Below are 14,429 nucleotides of genomic sequence, written 5' to 3'. Positions count from 1 at the left end.
ATCCAACAGCTGCAAAAGCTCTATGTACTTGGAAACCAGTCTCCTCACTTGAGACTGTCAGATACACCCTTCTCTGTCCACGAATGTCCTCTTTGATACACCGTGGACCTTCTCAGGAGAAGATCCCAAAGTCCGGAGTTTTCCTGGCTCTAATGGTATAAAAAGATTTAAATCTGACATGCTTCAAAGGGTGGAGGAAAACTTATTGGAAGTATGAATTCTGATAAGATCAGGAACTTCAAGCCCCCAGAAGATAGCTATTCCCCTTCCAAAAAACACATATGCTGCAGATGTTCCTAAACCTGATTCCCAACTCTCCTAAGTTTATTAAAGAGCCCCTTCGTAGCTTAGACCTCCTTCTAAACTGTAGCAAGTGCCTTTTTCTAGCCAACAAACCTTAGATACACAAACTTCAGAGGTTTATGGGCTGTCATAGCTGCAGTTCAAATCAGCTGAGAATCACTTGGCATAATTAGCTTTCACTTTTTACAATAGATTTCACCTATTGCAGGTAAATTCATACTTTATTTTTTGCTGTATTTCAAAGCGTTACTGCCCAGCACTTGGCTCTGTAAACATCATTATTACTGCTGCCTGCCTGCTTTGGGCCTGAAACGTGTCAGAAGATTTATCTGCCTCATCAGCACTTTCTAAACACCCAGGCAGCCAATCGAAATGGGGAGGCATAACAGATGTGCCAACATCTGCTGCAGTGAGCATTTATCTGGACAGCAGAACACGTAGCTGTAGATTCAAACTCCTAACCAGTTACAATTCCACACATTTGGACAGCCTTGATCTACAACTGTGTGAAGGCTATTTTGGAATATTCATTAAAATCAAGTTGAAAACTTAATTTTTCAATTTTAGACAGCTGTGAGAAAAATACCTTCCTGTAATTCAGTTTATGCCCTTCAGACACAGTAAAGACAAAATGCTATGAAAAAGCTAAATTTAAAGTTGAGCTTATAAAATTAGAAATTCTTAGAAAGCACTAAACACTAAAATTCCACCCCATCCATGCTCTTGTTTACTTTGAGATACGTACATATTAAAATATGTATAGTTAAAATATGCAAATTTTAATCACATACATGTGCCTATAAATCAAGCACATGAAGCGATAGGCAATGACTTTTAAAACACGTTTTTATTTTCCTGGCACCAAAACGAGGTCTATGGGCACCATATCCATGCTGAGTTTCAGCTGTTCAAACTTCTGTTGCACATGGAAATGTCCTCCACCCCCAAACACATACTTGTATAGATTGATGAAATCATGAGATGAAATACAAAGCAAACTCATCATCTGCTTTTTTGATGCACAATACAGTTTCACCTGTATTCCTGCTCACCAAACCATGCCCTCCAGGAATGACTATCACATTCTCTTTGAAGAGCTGCCTCATTAAATAAAAAAAGCAAACTTCCAGAGAAAAGACCTCTCCTGCTTTTCTGATTTCTCCTCTGAAGGCCCAGCATGCATAATATTGAAACCTTGTTTAAAGTCCATTTTCTCGTAAAAGGTTCCTTCTTGCTAGGAGGATTTGGCCCTTGCTTCCTGTCCTCTTGAATTTCCTAGGATACTGAGCTTTAAAATAGTGACATTACAATAAGCTGGTTAACGTGACTCAGGTTATTTTTAAAAGAATACGTAAAAGGAATTATTTTCTCCCATCTTTTGTCTGTATAGCTAAATCCCGTGTCTCCAAGACAGACTACACAAACTTTCAAGCAGAAGGCATATGAAAAATAGCATTAATAAACCCCTTACAAACATTTTCACTGTAAACCATATATGGAGGTATGCGGTATAATAGTATAAAAACCGTCTAAACAAAGCATTTCTCCAAAACAGAAGATTTATACGCCACAGATTTCCATAAATATGAAAATACTGCCAGCACCTTTCCCTTCCTTTGCTGAGTGAAAAACACATACCATATGTTGTAATGTTGCCCAACAATAAAGTGCTGCTGAACTAAGCTCACTTTTCTTCATTTTCCTGGAAAAACATAAGCTTTGACAACAAGGAAGAATTTTTATTAGCTTTCAGGTGAAGTGAGGAGTAACCATGTGTTTGTTTTATGAAATCATGAAACAAAATGAATATCACTGACTTGATATATTTTCCTCCTGTTTTAAAACACAATAAATGGTAATAACTTTGATAAATTTGCCCATGTCAGTTTTGTGTCTTTTTCTCCCCACTCTCTCATGATCCTCTATAGTTGTGGACACAATTCAAATCCCTAAATTGGGATATTCATTACTTAGGGGAGGTGAGATGACAGCAACTTCATCTGCTTTAAATGTCAGAATTTTGTGATGACATACAGTAACACACTCAAAATTAACAAACAACTGTGGCAGAAACTACCCTGACATCCTCTTCCATCTAAATGATCCAATGACTAGCAAGGAAGAAGAGAGATTTAATGGCCAAAAAAGAGATGCATTACAATAAAGGCTCCTGGGTTTTACTGCCAGTTCTGTCACTGACTGACTTGGCAAGTCTCTCCATACGACTGTCCTTAGTTCACCTGCTTGCGAATTCCTGTAGCAATACGGGACATCGTAACACTGAAGAACCTCAGTGGAATGGTGTTAAGTTTAATGAATTTATACTTGAAAAGTGACTTCAATTCTTAAAAGACAGATGAAAAAGTAAAAGGAAAGGACTGCTCCTTTTACTGCTCCTTTGCTCATTTACAGCGTACGATTGGCCACAGTTAGGGACAAATTACATATTTATTACTGTCTATGTGTAAATTATGCTGACTTAAATCCCCAGGTGTTTTAAAATTAAAAAAAGCCAGTGAAGTACATAATCTTGTGCTGTAGTATGCCAAAAGAGTCTTCTTTTAATTATTACAGTGTTATTCAAAGAAGTACAACAAAAAAATATTCCAGTGTCACTGCTCCATTTTAACTGTGACCTTTTCCATTTTTAGTCTGTAGTGACAGTCAGCTGGATCACAGGCCAGGTGTTAGCAGCTCAGAACTCCTTTTGAGTTAAAAGGAAAAAATCTCAATGAAGGGTTTTAGAAGCCCCAATCATTGGAGTGTTTTCTCAGGTCCAAGTGAAACAACCCCAATAATCTATTTACTTGTCCAGGAGACTTCCTCACAAGCTTTTCAATTAATAGCTTTAAAATACAGTCCATTTATTTTCTCTGGATTTGTATGAAACGACAGGTAGGAATGGAAAAAAACCCAACTGCCCCATGACCCCACAAACCAGAAAGACTCTCCTAAGCAACCAAGACCACAGATTGCTGGCACACACATACCTGTTCACTTCCTTCACGATACTTCTTAACAGCAGATGCTTTATAATATTAAGAATTGCCACAAAAAATAAGAATAATGGTGTCACTAAAATGTCTCTATACCATGGGGCACCCACGATTCAGCCATAACCACTAGGCAGTTACGAACTGATGGTCAGAAAATAAACATAATACAGTAAGTCCCGGTTTATCTACGCCCACTCTGAGCCATCAGATCAGTCCCTCCACCACAACAGCAGCTGCATAAGGTACGGCACGTGGTGAGAAGTATCTGCTTTTCCATTGAAAATCTACACCGCACCTACCAGCAAGCCTTTTCACGTTCCCCTGACCACACCGGTCAGGTCTGATGACAACGGAAAGACACAAGCTTGTCCACCATTTCAGCTCTTCTACACTGCAACACCCACATCTCTATTAGGATCCGTATTTCTTGAAACCTTCTCTTTTAAATTACATCTAGTGGCTGCTGAATTCAAAAACTGCCTTTTATTTGCTAAAGGCTCTTTTTTGATTCATCCCAAGTTTTAAGAACTTTGGGAAAGAAATCCCATTGCAGGAGAAAATACAGAAGAAACAAGCACAACCTGGTAGCAAGTCACAAAGGTATTATAGTGGTTCTGCCCCTTCGCATCGCTGTCATCCTACCTGAACACAGCTGGAACTTGGCTTGAGTCATCCCTGCCAAAACAAGGTTTCTCTCTCTCTCCCCCCTTTATACTATTAAATAAAAAACATGACTTAATAGCTGTGCAGAGAAATTCCATTCTACGTGTAAGGAATTTCTAGAAAACCTCTTATCTAAGAAATGTTTTCCATTTTGACAGTTACACATCCATCTTCTGGCTTAGCTTCGTTGCACAGAAACACTCATCAGGTAACAAAACAAAAGAGCCTGATGGCAGCGGTTGGAAGTGCTGGCAGTGTGTGCACAGAAGCTGCTTCCATAAAAACTGTTTATTCAGGTGTTAGCAATTGAAGCAGGAGCTCCAACTGCATTGCCGCAAGCGCCTGTAATGCTCAAGCAGGGGTGTGTGCAGGCTATCACAGCTCTGAAGGGAGCTGTTACAGGCTATCAGCTCAGTAATCCTCATGTTAAAAAGGCCCTAAATATGTATTTACAAGATAGACAGAGCTGTTTGGTTTACTGGTTCTATAATCCGTGTGTTGAAAAGGCCTTACATACGAATTCACAGGGCAGACGAGTCTCTCTTGGCCTATTACAGCAATGGGGGGCCTTTCAGAAAGTCACCAGAGACCACACTTTAGTGGCCCATGAGGGCCTCAACCCACAAATACTTATGTGTTCGAGTAACTTTTTTCAGATAAATAGCCTCACTCAGACTGCTAACCTGAACAAAATTACTCCTTTTGTTCTAAGGAAAAAATACCAATAAAATCAATCACTTCAAAAGCGTTATGTCACAGAAATGGGAAATTTGAATTTGTGTCTAAAATACCTTCCCTCATCATGATGGGATGAGTGTTACTGGAAAAGTAAACTAATGTGTTACTGCTGCAATGCTCAGATACGGTAAGAGAAACGAAGAGAACAGGATAAAATCTCCCCTGTGGGAGTTTCAAGTGTTCAGTGAGAAGAGGTCTACACAAAACTGTACTTGTGGCCAATTCCCAAAGTTTTCTAGCTTTTCTCTTTTGAAGGCCCATTTTTAGTCATTTGTGAAAACAGCCGAAAGCATCTGATTCAGAAATGCTCAGGGTCAATAGAAAACCTTAGCAATTTCAGTGGGTTTGGATCATGTCAGTGGTAAACTTAAAGGACTAATCTACATTTACAGTTAACAGATTTATGAGTGCAAATACTTCTCAAAACTTTTAAATGAATGGCTGTGCATAACCATAAATTAGCACTTACATTCAACATGCAATACATACACATTTATTTCCTTATTCTGACTGAAAATCTGTCTCTTGGGTCTACAAAGCAGAACATGAACTCAAGAGTATTAATTTTTGCCCTGAGGTATTAAACAACCTTCAGAGCACTATGGGTTGCTCCACTTAGGAGAAGATACTAATGATGGAGTAAAGCAACTTTCATATTAATCTTCTAATTTCCAGAAATTCTATTTTCCAGAGCATAGAAGGAATCAAAACGGCAGGTGTGTAGTTTCTAGCTCACACTCCAAGTTTCACAGAGGCATCAGGTGGGAAAAATCTCACATGGCTTTTTCGCAAAATACTATGCTCTTTTGTGGCTGCTGTTCCCTGCAGGACCTCTGATCCTTTCATTGTCTGGACACAAAAGGCTTCACAAAAACTGACCACACAAAGATTTCACCTGCACGTGCCTCGTGGTTGTCTGTTGATTTAGTGACATGCACCAACTTCTGAGCAAATAAATAAAATAAAGAAGCTCAATGGTTTCTAAGACCTTAAGTGAAGAGCATCAGAGTACCTCATAATTTCATGCAGGGCCAACAACCCTTAGCAACTTCTCCCAGGTACTGGTCTTAACACTGCCCTAATCTGTCAGCACTAGCATTTGCATGCATTAAAACTGGAGTCATCAGACACAGGCAGGCTAACACAGTAGCTGCCATTCTGCCTTTTTTGTTCTGAAAACACTAATCCTGGCATGGGGGACCGTTGATGTGGTCTTCCAGGCTCCTGCAAGCTATGTCATTGGGCTGAAGCAATTACTTGTGCCTTTGCCTAAAAATGAGAACAATCAGAGCTGGAAAGTCTTTTAGGCAATTATGCTGGTCTCCTTTGCACATCTACATCAACTAACACCCAATCTCCGCTCCCCCCCCCCCCAAACCCCCCTTGATTCTGAGAGCAAACTTTAGCCTACTCTTCCTCATATATGCAACAACACAGTTACCTCGACCCACTGCTATTTCTTCTCAAGAATGTCTACTTTTGCTGTTTCTAAGAAGTATTCAGCTAGAAATAAGAATCTTTTCCTATCATCTCACATATCCGAGACTTTAAAAGCTGTAATTCCCCAGAGATATTGGCTCTCACAGCAGAAACCAATCACTTCCCGTTTTGCTTTTGCTCAAAAGCTACTTCAATACATAGATGGTATGAAGGTCTCTGCCCTTGGATAAGGACCTGTTGACTAAACGACACTGCCTGCTTGTAAGATATTATTTTCTTCTGCCCCTCTTATAGAAAGGCAGTCTCCTCAGACTGAATATGGAGGGCCAGACATCAGTGATGCTTTCTTTTGTTCAGCTTTGTCTTTACAACATTCTTTGGGTTTTTTTTTTAACCTATTTTTTCACTCTTCCACCATTTAAGTGACTTTGTCCCCTAAATTTTTGTATTACTGCCAACATTCCAAACCAAGTATATGATGTTTCTCCCTCCTGGATAGTAGGTTCAGAAATGGTATTAAAGAAGTGCATGCCCATTAGCTGATTTATTCCTCTCTAGCACCAGTAGTCTCTGTTCTTCATACAAGGACAAATTTTAGAGCCTTGTTTAACACAGATTTACTGGGGGCTGTGATGCTTTTAGTCCTTTCACCTTATTGGTACCAGAGAGTGTGACGTACACCCTAACATCACATGATGTAATTCCAGCAGCACAACAGCCATTCACAGACAGACCGGGTGCGTTTGTTCTGAATATCTTTGGCTCTCTTTCACTGATATTGACTCCAATTCCAACTGAGCATTTACAAATCGGTCAATTCCTGCTTTATCTTAAAAGTCCTCATGGGTATCTGGCTATGTCAGAATTGCAAATCTTTTGAACTCTTTCTGCCAACACTGACTGATGCTGGCTCTGACCCCTGTCTCAGTATCTACCAACAATTCCGATTCCTTTTAGGACAAGTTTTGCAGCAGCAACATAAGGATGCTCAAGTTGGCTGTCAGCAATCCCCCAGCTTCGTCACCTTCCCAGCCATTTGTTTAAAGCATGGTACTGTGTGGTGCCTAATGAGCCTCCCAGGGAGCTCATCCTTCCAAGACAATTGGCTCATACTTGAGTTTATTGCGCTGCAACAATCTGAGCACAACCCACTGAGTTTTTCTAGTTTACAAATGGAGTAGAAGAGCCTTGTAAGTGTCTAATCCTACCAAATCCACTGGCAAGCATAAGTCCATATCCCCAGTGCTGGCTATCCTATGTGATCCTCCTTTTTCTTTCTTATGGTGGTAACTCACGTACGTAAATGTCAGCACATATCTGTAAGCAAGTTCCAAGCTGATCAAAGCTTTCCAAGACATTTCCCTTCTTGGAAAACATTCTTGTTTGCAGCACCTCAGTTGCTAGTCATCTTATTTCCTTACTTCCTAATTTGGCTGAGTGTTTTGCATTTGTGTCTCAGAACTGATGCATTCTTCACTTACAAACCATTTCTAGGAAATAACGAGGTGTTGCTCTAGTTCTTTTTCTGCTCACTATCTTGTTTCAATCCCTTTCTGAAATCTCCAGGTTTGGCTTTGAATCCATTTATTAAGTTTGTCATGGAGACCTGTGAGCCACTTATCTATATCGTTTTAGTACGACAGGAACGCTAATGTGTACTTTGGAAATGGGACCATACTCCTGCCACCAGGTAGGTTTTTTTGTTGTGTGTGATTAGCTAACATTCACACCAGAAAGTTGTTATGAGGAAAAAAAAACAATGATAAAATCAGGGAGCACTGATACAATCCTCCTTCTACAGAAAGCACAGTAATAACAGTAAACCTCTTTCCCCTGAACACAGGAGAAATCAAACAGTGGGAGACAGAGAGGGCTCTGTGCTTCTTCCACCCAGCCTGGAGCCCCCAGGGTGGCATGAGCTGAGCTTCTACACCCTCTCTTCTTGCTGCTTTCACCCTTAGATGGGGGCTGGACAATGCTGATTTTAGAAGTTGTTGTCTTCCCAAGTGCTTGAGCATTTTTTCCTTCCCTGATGCTGCTGCCACAGCACTGCAACTTGTGGAGCTATGCTGGAAATTAGATCAGGCAGCTGGGCTAGGTGAAAAACAACCCTTCTAAAAATCTATTTAAAAAAAAAAAAATTTGGATTACTTCTCACATCTGTTTCACAAAAAGTAACGCTGGCATAACTGAGGGGCCAGAAAACATCACGACAAGGGTGGGACTGTGTGGCCACAGCAGGGTACACCTAAGCCAATACGGCTGTAGAGACCTTGACAGCATTGGACCATAGTGTCTGCTCCGCTCACCGACCTGCTGCTTCCCCTGGATCGGCACAGCAGCCAGTAAATCCCTTTTAACTCTGTCCTTTATGAGACTTTTTTGGGGATGAAGATATGTATCTCTGAGGCCAATGCTCTCAATTTTTCCAGCTACCTAGTTACAGCAAGGGAGCTTAATAATCTCTTATGAGGACCTGAAATAACATAGACCAATGAGTAACCTCAATCATAATATTGCCATACAGGCTTAAATTTTGGGAATGTCTTTCATGTTTAGAGCTCTGTTAGTTAAAGGCTCTGAGATGTTCTTCTTTCTCCTTCAAAACTTTCCTCTTTAGTAGAAAGCATTCTTCTCAAAGGAAGCTAGACAGTTCCTTCCCTATTTAAATTTCACATGAAACACTTTGTTTCAGTCACTCAGTGAATTTGCCTTGGGCAACTGAATCGCAGCTGACAGCAAATTAATGACTACGATGGTGTGATTAGTAGAGATTACAGGCAACTTAGAACCTGCCCAAGCATTTGCCTTTGTCACAACACTTATGCCAGCTATTACTAGGGATTAATAATGGTCATAAAGAGGACTTGATTCCACCAGGTAGACTCTTTAAAAACTGTTAGTATTTTAATATGTCACTGACATTCTGATTAAATGGTGAAAATTATTTTTATCTAACCCTTTTTTTAATGTTCTTTCTGGATGCTTATATTACTAATTTATTTAAATTTTACTAGAAAAATCGTTTCTATTACATTTAAGGAAGAAGTACCATCAACTAACACATTTGACAGAGAAATTTAATATTATATTATACATGGGGAGTCAAAACAGAACTTAAGCTCTGAGACTCTTGTGCTGTGAGATATCACACCAAAACCCAACTGGGAAGAAATAATGATTTCACTAATCCCTAGCAATGATTTTTTGAGTAGTTCAAATAAAAGTTTGCTTGTTCTGATTGAGATTCACTAAGTAGATGTTATTTGATTTTTCTGCCTCCTTGGGGAAGAACTTCAGATTCCCCAGGCTGCTAGAAGAAAAGAACAATGGGCCGAACTTGCAATAGAGCATCTTAGCTGCTAAAGACATGATAAAAGTGAACACACCGCATATTTGCCAAAGCTTTTGCCATTCATTTCATTTCCAAATGTCAACCAGTTATATGAAACCTTTAAAAAGGTTTCTTAAGGTAGAGCAAACAGGAGGATAGGATCTTTTTAACCTTGTATTAAAGATATTTAATTATTTATAATCACTCTTATTTAAAATACAGTAACTTGAATTTACACAAAGACTCAGCACTGTTTAATAATAAAAAGAACCATCTGCTTCTTATGCCTCTCCCTACAAATATTTTGTTACTGGATGATAGTGGAAAACATGAAAAGCTAGTGACTGGCCAACAAGAAGACGATTTAGATATTGAAATGAAAATCTAATGAAGAGCAACATCACCAATCACATGATATCATTTTAGGAAGCCTCACATCATGATTTTCCAGTGACTCAGAAACGCATCCACCATTGTCACTGGAGAGTACAATGCATTAACAGCAAAGGGAGGTTTGTGGTACAGAGCACAATTTCTTATAATTACAATACTTACAATGTCAAATATCAAAGAGCAAGTAATAGAAATTATATTCATTTTCAAAGCTGTAGCCTGATCTTACACTCAAGTACACACCCAAGTATCTGGAAGACTGATCCCTAAGGCATGAGACACAAGGCCAATTAATTCTTAAAATTAGGGGGGGAGGAAAAGCAATTAAGCTTCCAGTTACCATTTTTAATTTTGGAAAGGCTTGCTTTAAAGTGTTAAAACTGCAAAAGCAAAGCATTTGAGTTACAGTCTCCACTGCCCAAAGAGGGAACACGTTTAATAAGCCTCCTGGACTTGTATGTAGCCACCCACTGTAGAATTCTGCTTTCATATTTCATGTGTTTAGCCTAACCCCAGTAAAGCCTGTGACATTACGCAGGTATAAAATAAAATAGGTTTTGGTGCAGATTTTTTAATAAGTATTCCTACTCTTATTTTTCTCAGAGGAGCCTGCTATCAGCTCTGCAAATACCACATCTGTAATAACAGAAAGAGAGGCTGCAGTGTGCCAGTGATCTTACCTCATACTCAAAGTCCTCTGCTCTATCTGCATCAGCAGGCAGGCTGGAAAGATACTCATTACCTTCATAAAATTCATGCTCCACCGGGTGAAGAGAATGGCAGCTATGTGGAACAAAGCAGTACAACAACAGTAGATGAGACGATAGGGTTTTTTTTAAATTAAAAAGTGATAACCCCCCCCCCACTTCTCTGTAGTTTTCTCATCTCTGGAATGCTACTCTGAATGGCCTAACAGCCTGAAAGGAACTGTACCAAGAAGTAGCACAGGCTGTTTTCTTTTCAAAAGCTCATACTTTGGCTGAGTTCGTTTTGCTGGGTTCATCTTTTGTCAGATTTACAAAGAGTGATTTCTTAAAAGGGGCTGTTTTGGGCCAAACTACTTAAATGTGACAATTTGGGATTCCTCATGCTCATAAAGGTACCTACCTCCAGATTCACGTGTTGTGTCATGGCCGGGGCCAGCTCACTAATTATCTGGTTATAAAGTCTTGAACATCCACAATCTACAACCTACACCAGGCTCACAAATTGTTCAAGAACTCACACAAAACAGCTTGCATTATCCTCTTCTGTTAAAGAGATAACAGGGTGGTGAAGTGCATTTGAGTAATTGCACACTTAAAAATGTCAGAAAACTGCACTGTTAAATGGGCTTGGGGCACAAAGAATGAGGTCTTTACAATGTGCACTTAGGTACAGCCTTAGACCCAAGGCTGGATCCCAACCACACAGCACCCAGTGTAAATCTACTTTAGCAGAGGTAGGAAACTTTTCCCCATGCTGAGGGCATGGGAACTTCAATCACAGTAGCACACAGTTTAGTAATATCCAGTAACAACTTAAAAATATACACATATTACATTCCTGGCTGTGCAGCAATAAGAGGTAAGCTCAATCCAGCATTTGGCTGGCAAGTTATCTCTGAGCTAATCATCTACCCAGCTTACCTAGAACACCTAAAAATGGAGCTACATCAAAGTCAAAAGTGGTATGCTCTCCATTAGCATCAATTCTGCAGAGATGCACAGAGTGCCAGGAAGCCAGTGGAAAATCTCTGGGGCTATCACAGCTTTGCTGGCTACAGACAGACAGCAAGGGTCAACCACTAGGTGATGTTACTCATGAGGTGGAGTCCGAAGGCAAAGAAGCCTACAACCTATTTTTGTATAAGCACCGCCTGCTGGTATTCGCATTCAATTCACTTTCAAAGAATTCAGCTGAGGGATAATTTAATTCATATCATTTGCCATATGACAGGTGAAATCGTACTTTTGATCTCTTTATTTTTGGAATTGCTTTGCTTTTGATAAAAGGACCTTTAAATTAAATAATTTGTTTCCTTGTTCTTTTGGTAAGAACTTCGGAGGACCAGAAAGCAACAAGACAGGTCCTTCTAGGTTTGAAGAAGCCTTTTTGATGGTTTGGAACACAGAAGTGTTTTTCTTCTTGACTAGGGCTTAGCTTTGGAAGACCAAATAGATGAACACAAAGTAAACATGGCCAAGATTCTTTCCTGTAGCTCTAATCCATGAGCAGAGTTTAGGAAAACCGTCAGTGAAGCCTGAATGGGACAGTGGTTATCAATGACATTTATAATTAATTTAAAGTGTTCCTGAGACTTTTTCAAGAGAAGGCTACAAGGCTACCACTGCAACGCCTCAATCCCAAAGGTAAACAGGAGAAGATAAGCCATACCTGTCTGAAAGTAGAAAAGGGCAGATATCAGGAACCGGTGGTGTGGAAGGCCTTAGTTTGGCCAGAGCCATAATGTGCTCGAAAGTGATGTCAGTCTGAGTGCTGGCATCCACAAGGCGAACATCCTGAGAGCTACCATGAGCTTTGCTAATTGGGGCTCGTCGTAAAACCTGAACTACGATAGGCTCCTTGGCGTTGCGAAAAGCTTCCACTGCCTCTTCATGAGTGGCCTTGGAGAGGTCCTTTCCATTGACCTAGAGAAAAACAGAAAAATATACCAAAGCTTATTCACAAGAGAAAAGGCAATATAAAAATGTGGGTGTAAAGTAGAGGGGGATGAATTATTTGTGTAGTACATCACGCCAAGTGCTGACATTGACTGGACCGTATTTTGGCATCCATGCAAGAGGGAAGAGAAAGCTGGGAGGAGAAATAATTTTTTTAATCTTTGCTAGGAATTAGAAATGGTTTGAACTCTTCCATAACTGTCCCAATGGAATCTGAACATAGCAAAGAAACTACAGTATTTAAAAAGGACATTTAAAATTATTTCTCTTGTGCTATTTTATTCACCTCATAAAATACAAATAAAAAAGGAGGGCTGCCTTTAATTTTCAATTTCAGCATTTTTCTGTGGTATGCAACTGTTTCAAAGGATTTCTGGCACAGCATTGTTATTAATGCAGATGTCAATAAACATGTCTCTGACGTCTAAAGGAAACAAGGCCAATTTTCAATGTTTCGTCAGTTATCTGCTATGGCCATTATACAATCATTAAGACCAAAGATAGGAAGATTTCACTAACAGTCAGCTGCTGCTCTTTTAAGGAAAGAGAAATCTAAATCAAACAAACTGAAGAAATAATTTGCCACAAACAGACGAGTAATAAACCAGAGAAAATTATGCTGCAAATGCAGCATAGCTTGGCAAAACTAAAAGACTGTGGCAAGATTCCTCTCTGCTACAGGCAAAGCAGCAAATTCCTCCCAGTCTAGACGAGGCCTTAGGGTATTAAAAAAGGTAACTGCAAGGCTGGATGATGCTAAATTCATATGAATTCAGGTGTTTAGGGCAAAATCCCCAAGTATCAGCCTGCTACAAAATGTGAGGGCTAATTTGTCAATGGCAGTCAGTAGCTAAGCCCTTGGACACTGGAGCTGCACAACGTCCTTGCACAGAAAATACCATTCTGCTGTTTCCAGAGCAATGGGACTGCTGTAGACTGCTGCACAGGACCTAACTGTTGTGAGCTACTGTGGAGATGAGATGACCCTGTGCTGGGGTAGAAAGGCAGGGTTTTCTAGTAAGAAATGTGAATATCTGAAGGGTACCAAGACCTGATTAAAATGTATATCCCTGGGAAAATCTCTATACTGGCAGCAAATCAGAAATAGGATTCTACTGCAAGTTCATGCCCAAATTAACTTTGTTGTATAGACAATGAAATCATAAAACTTCTGCTTATCGAACTAAGTCTAAACCCTCCCCAGAAATAGGAAAGGCTCCATAACTGACTTTTCCCCAATGCCCACAAGTACTGATTGAAACTAAAATTTCTTTGCCACATCACTCTTTCATTCAAGAAATTCTAGGAACCTTCTTGTCAAAAAGGAAAAAAAGTGAACAAGAACAATGCCAGCAAACTCAAAAGAGCTATTCAGCAGCCTTCACTAACATCTTTAAGTCTGTCAGGAGAAGCATTTGCAATTAAAAATGTCATATTTGAGGCAACACACGTAACCATAGTCCTCTCTATTTATGTGGATGGCTATGATACCATTGACTATTAATTACATGCATATATCAACTTAATACATTTCCAGAGTATGTGGTCAAGTATGAGGTAGAACCAGCTTTCCTCTGACACAACTTTGAAAGAAGCAGCACTTTCATGGCCACACTACTCATGAGGACATTCAAAATAACCACATCATAGCGTAACCACCAATGCAAAGGTCAGTTGATCCTTCTAGCTAGCCCTGATGCTCTGTGTAGTGATAAGAAGGCTAGAAATAATTTGAACAGATTTCTATACACAAAACAATTCAAATCTCCCTGTGCTGAATGCCTGGGAACCCCAGAAGTACCATACCACTGCAGCCTAGACTGTGATCACGTAATATGAACAGCAGCTAGCTTTGCCACCTAAGTTTAATACATACGTATGGCTTCTCTGATGACTGAA

At 39.8% G+C, this 14,429-nt stretch overlaps 1 protein-coding gene across 1 annotated transcript in view; it reads right to left on the bottom strand.

Annotated features, from left to right (window-relative positions):
- PDZRN4 (PDZ domain containing ring finger 4) overlaps positions 1–14,429 on the bottom strand; it is a 105,074-nt gene that overhangs the window by 30,510 nt on the left and 60,135 nt on the right. The window contains exons 2-3 of the mRNA XM_010574054.1: positions 12,244–12,497; positions 10,548–10,650 (exon numbers count right to left, since the gene is read on the bottom strand). Coding sequence (XP_010572356.1) covers positions 10,548–10,650; positions 12,244–12,497 — 357 coding nt within the window. The remainder of the gene's footprint in view (positions 1–10,547; positions 10,651–12,243; positions 12,498–14,429) is intronic.

This window comes from Haliaeetus leucocephalus, unplaced genomic scaffold, assembly GCF_000737465.1.
Source record: "Haliaeetus leucocephalus isolate CR32 unplaced genomic scaffold, Haliaeetus_leucocephalus-4.0 Scaffold406, whole genome shotgun sequence".
NCBI lineage: Eukaryota > Metazoa > Chordata > Aves > Accipitriformes > Accipitridae > Haliaeetus > Haliaeetus leucocephalus.
The sequence above is the reverse complement of the archived record's forward strand: the minus strand, read 5'-3'. Positions and strand labels throughout refer to the sequence as shown.